Consider the following 14,499-nt stretch of genomic DNA (forward strand, 5'->3'; position numbering starts at 1 on the left):
AAGATAATTCAAAATGGTTTACTCAAAGACATTAAACGATCGAAAAAGGGTTCAAGAATCAGCTAAGAACAACAAAATACAGTAATCATAGCATTTATAATCAATATATCTGTTGAGACACCAAAGACTAGATTCCAATCTTAGTTCAATAGCCAACTTATTTCACAAGGCTGGGCCAATAAGTCTCGCACTTTCCATATGCATTCAATGACTTTCAACAAATTCCCCAGAGAGGACCTTAAATATCGATTAGGAGTTTATTTCATTCTGCAATATCCTTTACCTTGGGTTCTAAAATTTCCTTGAAATAAAATGTAAATACCTCTATTACTTTTACAATTTCTTTTAAACTGGGGGACAGGGCCCAAATGGTTGTGTTTCCCCAGTGAGTGAAAGGGTGTTAACTTGTACCATATTGGGGGGGGGGGAGGAGGGAAGCTCTGAATAACTGGGCTGCATAACAAACATATTTGGTGCTGCTCAGTGGCGTACTAAGGGGGGGGGGGCAGTCTGCCCCGGGTGCACGCCGCATGCCTGTTGGTTGAGTCTGCTCGTTCCTTCCCTGCTGCTCCCTCTGTGGGGAACAGGTTTCTTCCTGTTCTGGGGCAGAGGGAGCAGCAGGGAGGGAACGAGCGGACTCAGCCAAAAGGCGCGCAGCACCCCCCCCCCCCCCAGCAGGTAAAAATGCACCCGGGCGGGGGGAGGGTGTAATTTCGCCGGTGGGGGGGGGGGGGGCACATATTTGGTTGGGCCACATATTTATTTATTTATAGCATTTATACCCCACATTATCCCAAAATTGGGGTTCAATGGGGCTTACATCAAACTTTAAAGCAAAGTATAAAAGGATTAAACAAAAGTAAAAGGCAGTAAGAGGTATAACATCATAGCAGCAGACTGACTTACTTGAAAATAAACTAGCTAAGAGAATTACAATGGTGAACAGTGGCAAAGAATTCACTAAATAACAATGCTTTCAACAATTGACAAAATTTTAGGTAATCAGAAACACACCTAATTGACTCTGGGAGGGAATTTATTTATTTGTTGCATTTGTACACCACATTTTCCCACCTATTTGCAGGCTCAATGTGGCTTACATAATACCGTGAGGCGGTATCTACCTCCGGTGATGAAACAAATCCAGAGTAATGTTATAGTCAGTGAAATAAATATGTTACAAACACAGTAGGGAATCATAGAGAAGAGGGGTTATAATGTGTTCATTATAAGTTTTTGTTTGTTGTATTGCTGAGTTAAGCATTTAAGTTCGATCAGAAGGGTATGCCTTTTCGAATAAGTTGGTCTTTAATGATTTCCGGAAGCTGAGGTGGTCGTACGTTGTCTTTACGGCTTTTGGTAGTGCATTCCAGAGTTGCTTACTTATATAGGAGAAGCTGGATCCAAAAATTGATTTGTACTTAAGACCTTTGAAGCGAGGGTGGTGAAGCTTTAAGTATGTTCGTGATGATCTAGTTGAGTTTCTGGTTGGCAGGTCTATGAGGTCATACATATATCCCGAGACATCGCTATAGATAATCTTGTGGACCAGGGGGCAGACTTTGAAAGTAATACGTTCTTTAATTGGGAGCCAATGTAGGTTTTCTCGAAGGTGTTTGAGGCTTTTGAATCGCGATTTTCCAAATATAAGTCTGGCTGCTGTATTTTGGGCGGTCTGTAACTTCCTTATGAGTTGGTCTTTACATCCCAAGTAAATTCCGTTGGTAGTCGGCATGGCTTAGTACCATTGATTGTATCAGGTTGCGAAATATTTCCCTTGGGAAGAATGGTTTTACGCGTTTGAGTTTCTACATTGTGTGGAACATTTTCTTGATTGTAGAGTTAACTTGGTTTTCGAGTGTAAGGTTCCTGTCGATAGTGACACCAAGGATTTTCAGGTTATCTGAGATAGGGAGGGTGTAATCTGGAGTGATTAAGTTTGTAGGTATGCTTTTGTAGCATTGGGATGAGAGGATAAGGCAATGTGTTTTTTCTGTATTGAGTTTTAGTAGGTTGCTTAGTAGGTTGGTATGAGAAACTGGCATCATATCTGCCCTTAAGATGATTTTCCTCCCCAAATTACTCTAACTATTCCACTATCTATTCCGAAATCCTTTTTCTTAGCCTCAAGGGAAAAAGCATTTGCTTATATTTGGAGATTGAAACCTCCCAGAGGGGACACCAAATTTTATACCAGCTAAAGCATAATAGAGGAATGGGGGTGCCTCATTTTGAACTTTATCACCAAGTTGCATTATTGCAAATTGTGGCAATTTCGCAGCAGGGTACCACAAATCCTTGGACTAGATTTGGTCAACATTCCCTGGGACGGACTCCCTTGTCAGCTCTTCTTTAGCTCCCTTTGCCAAATTTAAGACCGTTAGTAAATAAGATGGGTTGCCTAACGGGGACTCCATTATTAATTTGGGTTAAGATAAGATCTTGTTTTTTCACAGACTGTCAGTATCACCTTACACACCCATCCAGCATGGCCCCCCCTTTTTGTTCCTGGGTTGATAGATAAAACATATGCTCCCTGGGCTGCTAGATCTCTGAATACCTTGGGGCAGGTTTGGGTTGAGAGTGAGCTTCTTCCCTTCTCTGAACTCCAAGACGAATATGGATTTCTTGCTCTGTAGAGCTAAGGTGGATTTATCTCTGGCTGAAACTTCTATAGAATTAGCCATGAGATCAGGCATGGGGAAGGGAGTGTCTCTAGATTAGACAAAAATCTGTTAGAGGAGGATGCACCTGTCCAGAAATATATCGCTAGATGGGGAACACTCTTGTCTTATACTTATGACCCTAAACAATGAGAAAAAGTCTTCCAATATTTGTTCAAGATTCCTATTGTCCCTCCCCCCTATGATTGAAAATGGTTATGAGATCTTTGACCAGTGGTACTATACTCCACAAAGACTGGCCCAGATATACAAAACTGGCTCACCACTGTGTTGGTGTTACTGTGGGATGCAAGGGACCTTTTTTCCTATCTGGTGGGTATGCTTGGCAGAGCAAATGTTTTGGATAGCATTACTGAAGGAACTTAATACATTTTTGCCAGTCACCTACCCAATGCGTGCATTATAAAGTTGTGGGTATCCTGAAGGAAATACACATCCTGGTGATACATGTCTTCACAGCGGTAAGACAGTTTTGGTGCAACTCTGGAAACACTTAAGACTGTCTTTAAAAAAGTGGGTTATTATTGCTTGATGTCCCAACTCACAGCTTACAAATACAATCGTATAACATCCTACCATAAGACACAGGACATTTGTACGACTTGGAGGGCAGGTGCCATATCTTCCTAGGTTATGCTAATTTTTTCTATTGGCTTGTTTTGAACTGGTACACCCATGGCCCTTGTTCTATTGCAGACATTTGCACTCATCAGGGGAGGGGGGAATCGACATGTTTTGTTTATGTAAGACTAGTAAGAAAGGCCTATTTCTGAGGCCAATGAAACGGGTGCTAGCAAGGCCCTTTCCTTCCCATCCCCCTCCCCTTTTTCCTGGCCTTACCCTCCGTGCTTCAGAGTCGTGCCCCCCCCCCCCCGCAGTGCCACATGGAGACTGGCTGGCTGGCTCCCTCGCTGCCTCCGACCTTTAGGCTGCCTGCCTCACTCCCTCCGTTCGTCTGGGCTGGCTGGCTCCCTCGCTGCCTCCAACCTTCAGGCTGGCTGCCTCACGCCTTGCGTTCGTCCGATGTTTGTGGTTTCGGGCAAATAGCTGACTCCCCGTTGCCCGACAGCCCTGCAGGCGAAACGGCGCCCTCGCGTCAAACGTGATGACGTCGAGGGCGGAGCGATGCGATTGGTAGAGTGTCATTGCTCCGCCCTCAACATCATCACGTTTGATGCGAGGGTGGAGCAAAAGCAAACAGTCATGGGGAAAAATTCCGATCTCTGCCACCTCAGGAAAAATTCCGATCTCTGCCACCTCAAAAACCAGAAGTTGCAGCTTCATTAGAACGTTGAGGTAGCAAATTATTTGCGGAAGGGGCATGGCTGCGGGCGGGTCTATCAGTGAGAGTGAGTGGTGAATGAGTGACAGTGAGAGGTGAGTGGTGACAGCCTAAGGGCAGGGCTTCAGTGTTTCCATGCCACAGCTTCAGAATGTTTGCGGTGAGAATTATCTACATAGATAAGCATTCACAGACTGTACATTGTTGCATTGTTCTCTGTTTTACTGTATTGACTTATCATTTAAAAAAAAAAGATATGATGTATTGATAATTACAAAATTACTGACCTGTGTTCAGATACCATAGTATCTTATAGGTAACAACATTAACCAGATTTCTCCAGTACATTTATGCATTCTGTTTGCTTTCAGAAATCATGAAAATTAAGACTTAACTCCACAATACATTTTCTTGCTCAGTAATCTCTTGTTAGCAGCTTTTGGTGACTAGATGTGATTCTGGATAAACAGGAAAGTAATTGATAAAGGCAGAGGAGAGGAGAGGGGAGGGGAGGGAGGCAGGTTTTCTAAGAAGTACAGCTGTATATGTCACTGCAAAGTTGAAGCAAAAGAAATAAAGACTGCACAGGCCATGGGCAGCTCAAACCAGCTATGAAGAAGTGGTCACTGGCTGTGGGTTTGTGTGAGCTGTTTTCTGGTAACAGTCAGAGTGCACAAACTTTGCTAAATTAAGGATGCTGAATGCTTACAGTGTGAGTGAAACTGAGAATACAGGAGGTCCCGAGTCCATGCTTTGGTTACCTGACAGCAGTGTGAACGTGACAGAGTAGATGCCATTCTCTTTCTGGGCTTCACTCCCTTCCGTATACGTGATGTCCACCTGGAACTTTACCGGCTTCTGAAAGACAGCTGGGCCTCCTGTGGACTTATACTCGGCTCGGAAGCTTGTCTGGGATATAACGCTGTGGCTGAGACTAGGAATCTAAAAGAAGAGTGAAGGAAAAATAAAAGACAGGGAATAAGCAAAGCGGAAACTCCTCCTCACCTCAAATGCTGTAATCTACCTTGGTCAGAATTGTACTATAAACAAAGAAGCTTGAAATTACATTGAAGCTGAATATCAGTCTCCAGTGACATAAACCACTTTCCTTTTTTTGTCCAATTGTCTTTATGTGTAATAACCAGACATGCAAAAGTTTACAAACCAGCAAACACTTTTACAATGTATCCCACCACCAGCGAATATGCATCTGTATTCAAGCTTACATTCAAGCTAACCGAAACTGGCCTGAAATCCAGGTTAGGGTTTCAGTTGAAAACATCAGTGCAATTTCAGCTGAAACCAAAACTCTATCCCTCTCACCACCACCTGCAACCACTCTCTGTCCCCCCACTCTCCTCGGGTGCAAACCATCTGTAGGCCCTCCCTGGGCCTACATTAAGAAACCCTGATGGTCTAGTGGCCTCTTCGAGGGCAGAAATGAAGTCCATTTATTCCTGCCCAGTGCCACCTCTCAGTCAAAATGATAAAGTCTCAGCAGCCATATTGACTGAGCAGTAGCACTGGTCATGAACAACTGGGGTTCAATTCCTGCTCCCGAAGAGGTCATTAGACCACCAAGGCTTCTTAAGGTAGGCCTGGGGGAGGGCCTATGAGTGGTCAGGCAGCCAGGCCTCTACTAGGGGGTGTGTGGTATCAGCCTGGAGGGTCCCCATCTTTTGCGGGGTGGGGCCCCTGTGTTGTGCTGGGGAGGCAGGCGGGGCAGACACAACGGTTTTGGTACTGGCTGAAATTGAGTGGCGATCTTGGTAACTGATGAATTCCATCAGAACTCAAAGTTAAACACAAACAAGGAACAGTCATAAACCCCAATTCTTACCAACCAAAGTAATGCTTTGCTGTTTCTCTTATATATACTATCTGCTACCACATTTGCTTATTTCCGATCTGACGAAGAAGGGCAACCTTCGAAAGCTAATCAAGAAATGTATTAAGTTATGTCCAATAAAAAAGGTATCATCTTATTTTCTTTTCCATGTTTTATTTTGTCTGATTTCTATTGATAACCTAATCCATTACATAAACTACCTTCAATATAGTGCAAATATACAATAGACCTCAGCAGTGCCACTCACTTAATACTGATTTTGAACCAGTAAGAATTATGCAACCACCTCCTCATCGGTCCTTAGTATAAAGGGTTTTTTTTTCAATGTTTTTCAAATTTTTACAGCTCTGTTCTGACTTATTCATATTTCCTAACAATTCAATTATAATAACATTAAAATAGTTGGAATACTCATCTCAGGATGAATTATCAGTCAATCGGGGATTATTTAATTTGTAAAAATTTGAAAAAATGGGGGGGGAAACACTTTATACTAAGGACCGATGAGGAGGTGTGTGCATAATTTTTACTGGTTTAAAATCAATATTCAGTGAGTGGCACTGCCGAGGTCTATGGTATATCTGCTATTGGAGGTAGTTAAATGATATAGCATGTACGCATTTCTACTGGGGATACCTCGGCCTGCTCTTCATTAACATACATCTTTTTGGTTGGAGGAGCCAAGTAAAACAATCTCTGGTCCCACCCCTAAGCGCTCTAATTGCTGTTGATATATTGGGCAAAATAATGGTAGGGCTACGGCCCCAGTGGCTCCATTTTGCCACCAATGACACAGAAGTCCCTTCAAAGGGCAAGCATTAATTTTCTGAACTCCTGCTTGCCATAATCACAGGAAGCTCACAAAGGAGTCATAACACAGCAGTAAAGAGTGACTTCCAGGAGCTGCCTGGTAGAATGGGCCCTGAATAAAAGGCTGGAGGATTCAAGTCACCCAAATGGAAAAAGCAGTGCTCTTCCCTTATCCAGAAGCAAGTGTCCAGCAAAGCAATGACTATCATAAAGCAGCTCCTGTTTAATTTTACCCATATTTTACAGTGCTTCTCTATCTTGGAAATTATAGAGGTCAGCCCTGTCCCCGTACCCTGACTTCAACTATGCTAATAAATCTGCAAAAATCAGGGTTGCAAAGTCACTAAGATGATTCCATGAATAAAATAGTCAAACTCAATGCAGAAAAAACACAATGCCTTAAACGTACCTCACAACACAACACAAATAAATTCACTACCATAACAACACCTAACCCTTCCAGTCTCAAATACATTGAAAATTCTTGGAATAACCCTTGACCGAAATCTCATACTTGATAACCACGTGAAGAACAGAACCAAAAAGATGTTCCACTCCATGTGGAAACTTAAAAGAATAAAACCTTTCTTCCCGAGGTCCATCTTTTGCAACCTGGTACAATCAATGGTGCTAAGCCACCTGGACTATTGCAATGCACTTTACGCCGGCTGCACAGAACAGAACGTCAAGAAACTTCAAACAGCCCAAAACACCGCAGCCAGACTCATATTCGGTAAGACAAAATATGAAAGTGCAAAACCCTTAAGAGAGAAACTACACTGGCTCCCACTTAAAGAACGGACCACATTCAAGATCTGCACGATCGTTCATAGAATCATCTATGGAGAAGCTCCAACCTACATGGTAGACCTCATTGACTTACCTCCAAGAAATGCTATAAGATCTGCCCACACATCTCTTAACCTGCACTTCCCGAGCTGCAAAGGATTAAAATATAGACGAACACACGCCACCAGCTTTTCCTACAGTAGCATGCAGCTGTGGAATGCACTGCCAACAAACCTGAAAACAATTAACGAAATCACTACCTTTCGCAAATCCCTGAAAACCTATCTTTTGAATAAGGTCTACCACGAGAATCCATAGATTAACTGGGTACACTTCACCTTACTTTGAATGACGCCTCTCTATAACTGTCTGCTTAATGCCTCTTTGTTATCTTCAATCTCATTGTAATTCCAACTGTATTTCTATATTCTGACATGGCGCTGCCATAACAGGTCTTTGTAAGCCACATTGAGCCTGCAAATAGATGGGGAAATGTGGGATACAAGTGCAATAAATAAATAAATAAATAAATGTTTCCTTTGTTGTCCTGCCATTTAAAAATTGGGAAGCTGATGCTATGGTATGTTGTCTCACAATAAATACACTTCCAAAAAAACCCCAAAACCCACACCATATCCAACTGGAGCAGATTCTAGAGGTTTTATTACTTCTTCTTCAGTGTTCTGGCAAATTCCTAGTAAACCTGGGAACCCTCTGGATTTCACTCAGACTCCAAAGCTTTGCATAGATTGCAAGGTTTGAAATACCACAAAGCTCCAGGCAGGAAGCTTACTGTTCACTGCCTCCTGCTCTTCTACCCCTGGACACATAGGGGGAGCTGGAGAGGAGTTGCTGGAGAAGGGAGAAGGATGAAGGACAATTGTTTTTGCTTTCCTGTCATGTCCCTACCGTCCCTGTGCCAGTACACATCATAAGAGGAGAAACAGCACAGCCTGCAACAACCCTTTATACTCCAGGCCTGAGGTAAAATGGTGGAAAAGTTAGGAGACAACCCAGGGAGCATGTCAGGGAGCGGAGAGTGATTGGGGAGAGGGGCAGAAAGAGGAACTCAATGTTAGTGTGTGTCTGAAATTGATGGGGAGAGGAGGTTTGATATGAACCCTGGCATTCCCTCTCTTTAGAAATTTATGTAGATTTCCTTAATTTAACCAGTTTAAAGATGAATAACCCTATGCTTCCACATGTTTGCAGGAAGTGAAATTCAAGAGAGAGTGCTATAATATAAAGGGCAACAACACAATTCAGTTAAATTAGGTAAGGGGCCTATGCCTAAAGATTAGTGTGCACACCTAATAATGTCTTATGCACTAAGGCCACTGGGGTCAGAAGGCATTAGTACACACAAGATTACATAAATACATTGCTGCATATACATGAGAGAGCACCCTATGCAAATCTGACCTTAGCACATGCACCATAAAATAGGACTAAGTGTTAACAGCTGCCACGGACCAAGTCTTAACTTTTTTAGTACGTACAGGCTGCATCTACAAATCCTCTGTACTAACTGACTCAAACTTACTTCCCTCAACCCCAATCAAACCTATATATCTCTCACCTTTCCCCTCCCCCATCAAGGAGCGGCACATTCCAAGTAGCACATCTCCCTGCATTCTCCCCCCCCCCCCCCAAAACAAAAGAACAATATCCTTGACAGCCATAATTAACTTTTTTGGCATAGGTGAAGGAGCTAGCTAGCTCAGAAAGGGGACATACACTGGAACTGGGAGAGGGTGGAAAGAGAAAGGGGAAAGACACTGGAACCGAGAAGGGGAGGGAGGAGGAAAGGGGACAGATGCTAGAACTGGGAGGGGGAAGACCCTGGACCTGTGAGATGGAAGGGGAAGAGAGGTGCTGAACTGAGAGACAAGAGAGATGGACTTGCTGCTCTACTGGATCTGGGGATTAGGAAGGGACAGACAGGATGAGGTGCTGGACCCAAGAGTTGGAGGGGGAGGGAGAGGGTGAAGAAAAGATGCAGGACCAGAGGGGGAATAGAAGGATAAAAGGGCAGGAGACAGAGATTGACTGGAGAGGATAAGAGGGGGAAGGACAGTGGACCCAAGAGGGAGATATAGTGGACTGTGGAGGGGGGGGGGGGGGAGAGAGAAAAAGAGAGAGATACTGGCCCCAGGGTAGGGGGTGTGGAAGGGAAAACAGAGAAGAGGGACAGGGACAGGGATACAGAGAACAGATATTGGACATATAGGGACAGGGACACATGAGAAATACTGGGCAGAGGGACAATTACTGGACACAGGGGTGGGGGGATGCTGATCACAGGGGAGGGCATATGGACTCAGGGTGGAAATGTAGGACAGTTCAAGACAGGGACACAAAGGAGAGATGCTGCAAGGGGAGGATAAGGTCACTGAGAGAGCAGATGCTGAACATGCAGGGTGGGAGGGATAGAGACCTGGATTGGTCACTGTTGGAAGCAGGATACTGGGCTAGATGGGACATTAGTCTGACCCAGTATGGCTATGCTTATGTTCTTCGGGATACAGAGAAGAAATGCTGGCAGGACAGAGGAAAGATGGATGGTGGACATGGAGAGAGAAGAAAAGTCAAATGGACAGGAGAGACTACAAAGACAGGAAAAAACAAAACAGAAAAGCAGAAGAGACACCAGGATTAAAGCAAACAGAAAAATAAAATGCTCAGACAACAAAGGTAAAAAAAAAAGTATTGCATTCGGAATTTAAGTGGAATATGTCAGCTTTTGGAAAAGTACATCTCTGGTATTTTGCATTTCAGTTTCTATTTCTCCATTATTGTTGTGTGCAGAATCTGACTTCCTGAGGTTTCCAATTCACTTTCTTGCCTTCATACCTCTATTATTGATATGTGGTTTCTTTTTTCATATTTGTTGAGGGCCTATCTGGGGTTTGTTTGTGTGTGTAACTAAGGCAATGATTCCCAAACATTTTACTGTGACAAAAACCTTAAAATATTTTTTCATATAACGAGGAATTCTCAATTTATGTAAACATACATATGTTCATACAGATAGATTCTATAATCTAATTTCTCCCCCTGGAGAGAGTTTGAGGATCCCTAGGGTTCTGCAGAACTCAATGGGTATCACTGGAATAAAGTGTTGTATTCTGCTAGCATGTAGTGCCTATGTAAAGATCTTATAGTAGTCATGTTTGTTTTGTGTGTTTTTCACTAGGTAGTGTATTGGTGTTTTAGGGCCTGATGTAATATTTACAGTGTTGCCTTTTCATGTATAAGATTGTTGCTTTTCGAGTCTTGAGAGTTAGTGCAGTTAAGGCATGGTAAGGTTCTCAATGTCTTTTTGCACAAGTTTGTGCATAGTGTTTTGCAGTGGAGGGATTGTGTGTTGGCCTTACTCAGCTGCAGTGGTGTAGCTATGGGGGGGCCACGGGGGCTGCGTCCTCCAACCCCAACCAGCTGAAGTGTTTATCTGTTCCATTCTGGTCTTGCACTTGCCTCCTCTCCTGTTTCCAGTCGCACCATGCATGCTCAGTTTCATTAAAATGAACGTGCAGTGCATGGCGTGCTGAAAACAGGAGAGGAAGCAAGTGCAAGACCAGAATGGGACAGATAAACGCTTCGGCTGGCGGGGATTGGGGACTGCCACCAGCAAAGGTACCTTGTGTTAGCGGCAAGAGGGGGTGGAAGTGGCAGAGGGAGGGGCAGCCACTGGGGGAGGCGGGCTAAAATGTGCCCCCCTCCCGCCTATGTCTGGCTACGCCCCTGCTCAGGTGACATGCGGCTTACATGGGGCAATGGAGGGTTAAGTGACTTGCCCAGAGTCACAAGGAGCTCCTGAAGTGGGAATCGAACTCAGTTCCTCAAGACCAGAGTCCACCACCCTAACCACTAGGCCACTCCTCCACTCCATCAAAACTTTAATCTAATTTTTGTTTGTCTTAACATCAGACAGGGTTTTAGAAAATGTTGCTGAATGTTGTGTGTCGAGATGGTTGTCTTTATAACAGACATGTGTGATCAGGTTTAAATTATAAGTTACTGCCACTATTTCAGATTTATAGATTGAACGCACTGCGAGAAAAACCTCACTCACTGACCTTCAATTTCACTTCTGGATGGGCCACCCTTGACATCTCTGCACTCTGGTCCAGCATATTCCTTCACTATTCCCGTGTCCAGCAGTTTATTTACCCTTCCCCCTCTCTCCACCCCGACTACACTGTGCAGCCAAGGAGCTTTCAGACAGTTGAAGTAGAGAGTTGCACGGGGACAAAAATCCAACCCGTCCCCACTGAAATCCAACCCGTCCCTATTCGTCCCCGTGGGGAATCTAACCCATCCCCGCCCGTCCCCGTGGGGAATCTAACCCATCCCCGCCCGTCCCCATGGGGAATCTTACCCGTCCCTGCCCGTCCCCACAAGAATTTAACCTGTCCTCACCCACAAGAATTTAATGGTACATTAAAAAACATTCTTGTCAGCTCTCTCAGTCTCTGGATTTGAGCCGCAGCACTGCAGGCAAGGAAGGAAGGAACGGAAGTTGGAACACTCTGGTGCGCACATATAAGACTTCTCTGATTCACTGGCACTGTGTGCTAAGAGATCACCACATGCACATGCCAGTAGGTAAGGTGACATCTGATGCTCATGCTTATGTCAGAGCTGAGGTCTGCGCATCAGCCCGGAAGCAGAGAGGATTAATAGTAATAGTAAATGACAGCAGATAAAAACCGGATTGGTCATCCAGTCTGCCCAATAGTCACAATCATTATCAATTCATGATTAAATCAACAATGAATGTGATATTATATTTATTTATTTGTTACATTTGTATCCCACATTTTCCCACATATTTGCAGGCTCAATGTGGCTTACATATTACCGTGAAGGCATTCGCCAATTCCAGTATGGGATAAGTACAAAATGTTGTATTGGGATAGGGAAGATAAGATTCAATCAAGTTGGGTTGAGGTAAAAGAGTTTGTCAATGTCCAATACGATCTTTGATAGTGAAGTGTTGCAGGGTTGAGTCACTTAAGTTGGGTCATATATACTTGATTATGGTCTTTCTGTGGCGTTTCTGGGACATAGACCATAGAAGTTCGCCTGGCCCTATCCTTATGTTCCAACTGCTGGAGTTACTACTACTACTACTACTACTATTTAGCATTTCTATAGCGCTACAAGGCATACGCAGCGCTGCACAAACATAGAAGAAAGACAGTCCCTGCTCAAAGAGCTTACAATCTAATAGACAAAAAATAAATAAAGTAAGCAAATCAAATCAATTAATGTGACTGGGAAGGAAGAGAGGAGGGTAGGTGGAGGCGAGTTGCCCTCAAAGCCCACTCCAGCCTATTCATTTGTCCAGAACTGTCCTCATGTTCCAGCCACTAAAGTTGCTGTCTAAACCCTTTCCAGCCCATCCAAAACCAGATTGCCATATATGAGACACAGACTGTACAGGTCTCCCAGTATCGGCCCTCGTTCATCACAGCCAGAGTCACCATGTAAGTGTCACGCGGCACATCCACACACATGCAGCCATTTAAGTTTAGGTTTTTTATAATTTCCATTTTCTAAATAGAGATCCTGTGTTCATCCCATGCCTTTTTGAATTTTGTCACCATTTGTATCTCTACCACCCCCTTAGTGGAGGCTTTCAACATCTGTGCTGTTAAAGCAATGAGGAGGAGGAGGAGGAGGAGGAGACAGCACTCAAAGAACTTTGTACTCGGTAGGTGAGAGGCTGGCACACTGCAGCATACACTTCCACGGGAACCCCACAGGAACTGCTTCCGTCCCCACGGGAACCCCCACAGGAACTGCTCCCGTCCCCACGGGATCCCCGCAGAACTGCTTCCGTCCCTGCGGGAATCCCGCGGGTTCTGCGGGATTCCCGCAAACCCCATTCCCGTGCAAGTCTCTAAGTTGAAGCAACCTGAGATTCATGAAGAACCTGTTGACCTGTAGTTCCCAATTTCATGAGCCAGCAAAATCAACAAACTCTCTGAGGGACAGAGGGGAGAGGGAAAGATGTGTGTGTGAGAGAGAAAGAGAGGGGCAGATGGGCTGCAGGCAAGTGGGAATAGTGAGAGAGGAGGAGGTCGACTGGCTGCAGGCCACTATAGAGGCATAGGCATCATCTACTAACACTTTTTTTTAATCCAGTTTAATTCAGTTGCTTAACAATGTATATATTTACTGGTTTGCACTGATTAACATAGTAACATAGTAGATGACGGCAGAAAAAGACCTGCACGGTCCATCCAGTCTGCCCAACAAGATGAACTCATGTGTATACCTCACCTTGATTTGTACCTGTCTTTTTCAGGGCACAGACCGTACAAGTCTGTCCAGCACTATTCCTCACCTCCCAACCACCAGCCCTGCCTCCCACCACCGGCTCTGGCACAGACCGTATAAGTCTGCCCAGCACTATTCCTCACCTCCCAACCACCAGTCCCGCCTCCCACCATCGGATCTGGCACAGACCGTCTGCCCACCACTATCTTCGCCTCCCAACCACCAACCCCTCTTCCCCCCACCAGCATTTGATACCTTTTATTAAATTTAGATATTAAGATATGTACTGCCTACAACTATTTTGCTGATCTTTCTTCTGCATGTTGTCAGACAATTAAGGACTCTGGCCCTGCTGTCCCAGCCCTACCAAACTGCTGAGCCACTAACTGCCTATGTTGTATCCTATTTATATCTTTTTGAAAGTGTGATCCCCAGAACTGTACATAGTACTCTAAATGTGACTTCACCAGAAACTTATACAGAAACATTATCACCTTCTTTGCCTGTTATCTATTCCTCTCCCTCCCAAACATCCTTCTGGCTTTTGCTATTGCCTTTTCTACCCATTTAGCCATCCTTAAGATCATCAGATATGATCAGTCCCAGTGGTTCTAAAATCTAAACTGCAGAGTAAGCTGTCTAAACTACAAGCTTTGTCTTTGTGCTGGAAGAGGTTTACTTTATTTGATAGCTGAGAACAGGAGAAATTCCATTTTGTGCTTTTTTGTCAGGGCTCAGTGAAAGGTCAGAGTTTTCTCATCCATCCATTTTCACAGCATCTTACCTATTTTGAGGAT

General features: G+C 44.2%; 1 protein-coding gene across 1 annotated transcript in view; it reads right to left on the reverse strand.

Moving 5' to 3' along the window:
* The window catches only part of BRSK2 (BR serine/threonine kinase 2), a 900,270-nt gene that overhangs the window by 12,061 nt on the left and 873,710 nt on the right, over positions 1 to 14,499 (reverse strand). Inside the window, 1 exon segment of the mRNA XM_030202457.1 lies at positions 4,728 to 4,908. Coding sequence (XP_030058317.1) covers positions 4,728 to 4,908 — 181 coding nt within the window.

This window comes from Microcaecilia unicolor, chromosome 4 (genome assembly GCF_901765095.1).
Source record: "Microcaecilia unicolor chromosome 4, aMicUni1.1, whole genome shotgun sequence".
In the NCBI taxonomy this organism is placed as follows: domain Eukaryota; kingdom Metazoa; phylum Chordata; class Amphibia; order Gymnophiona; family Siphonopidae; genus Microcaecilia; species Microcaecilia unicolor.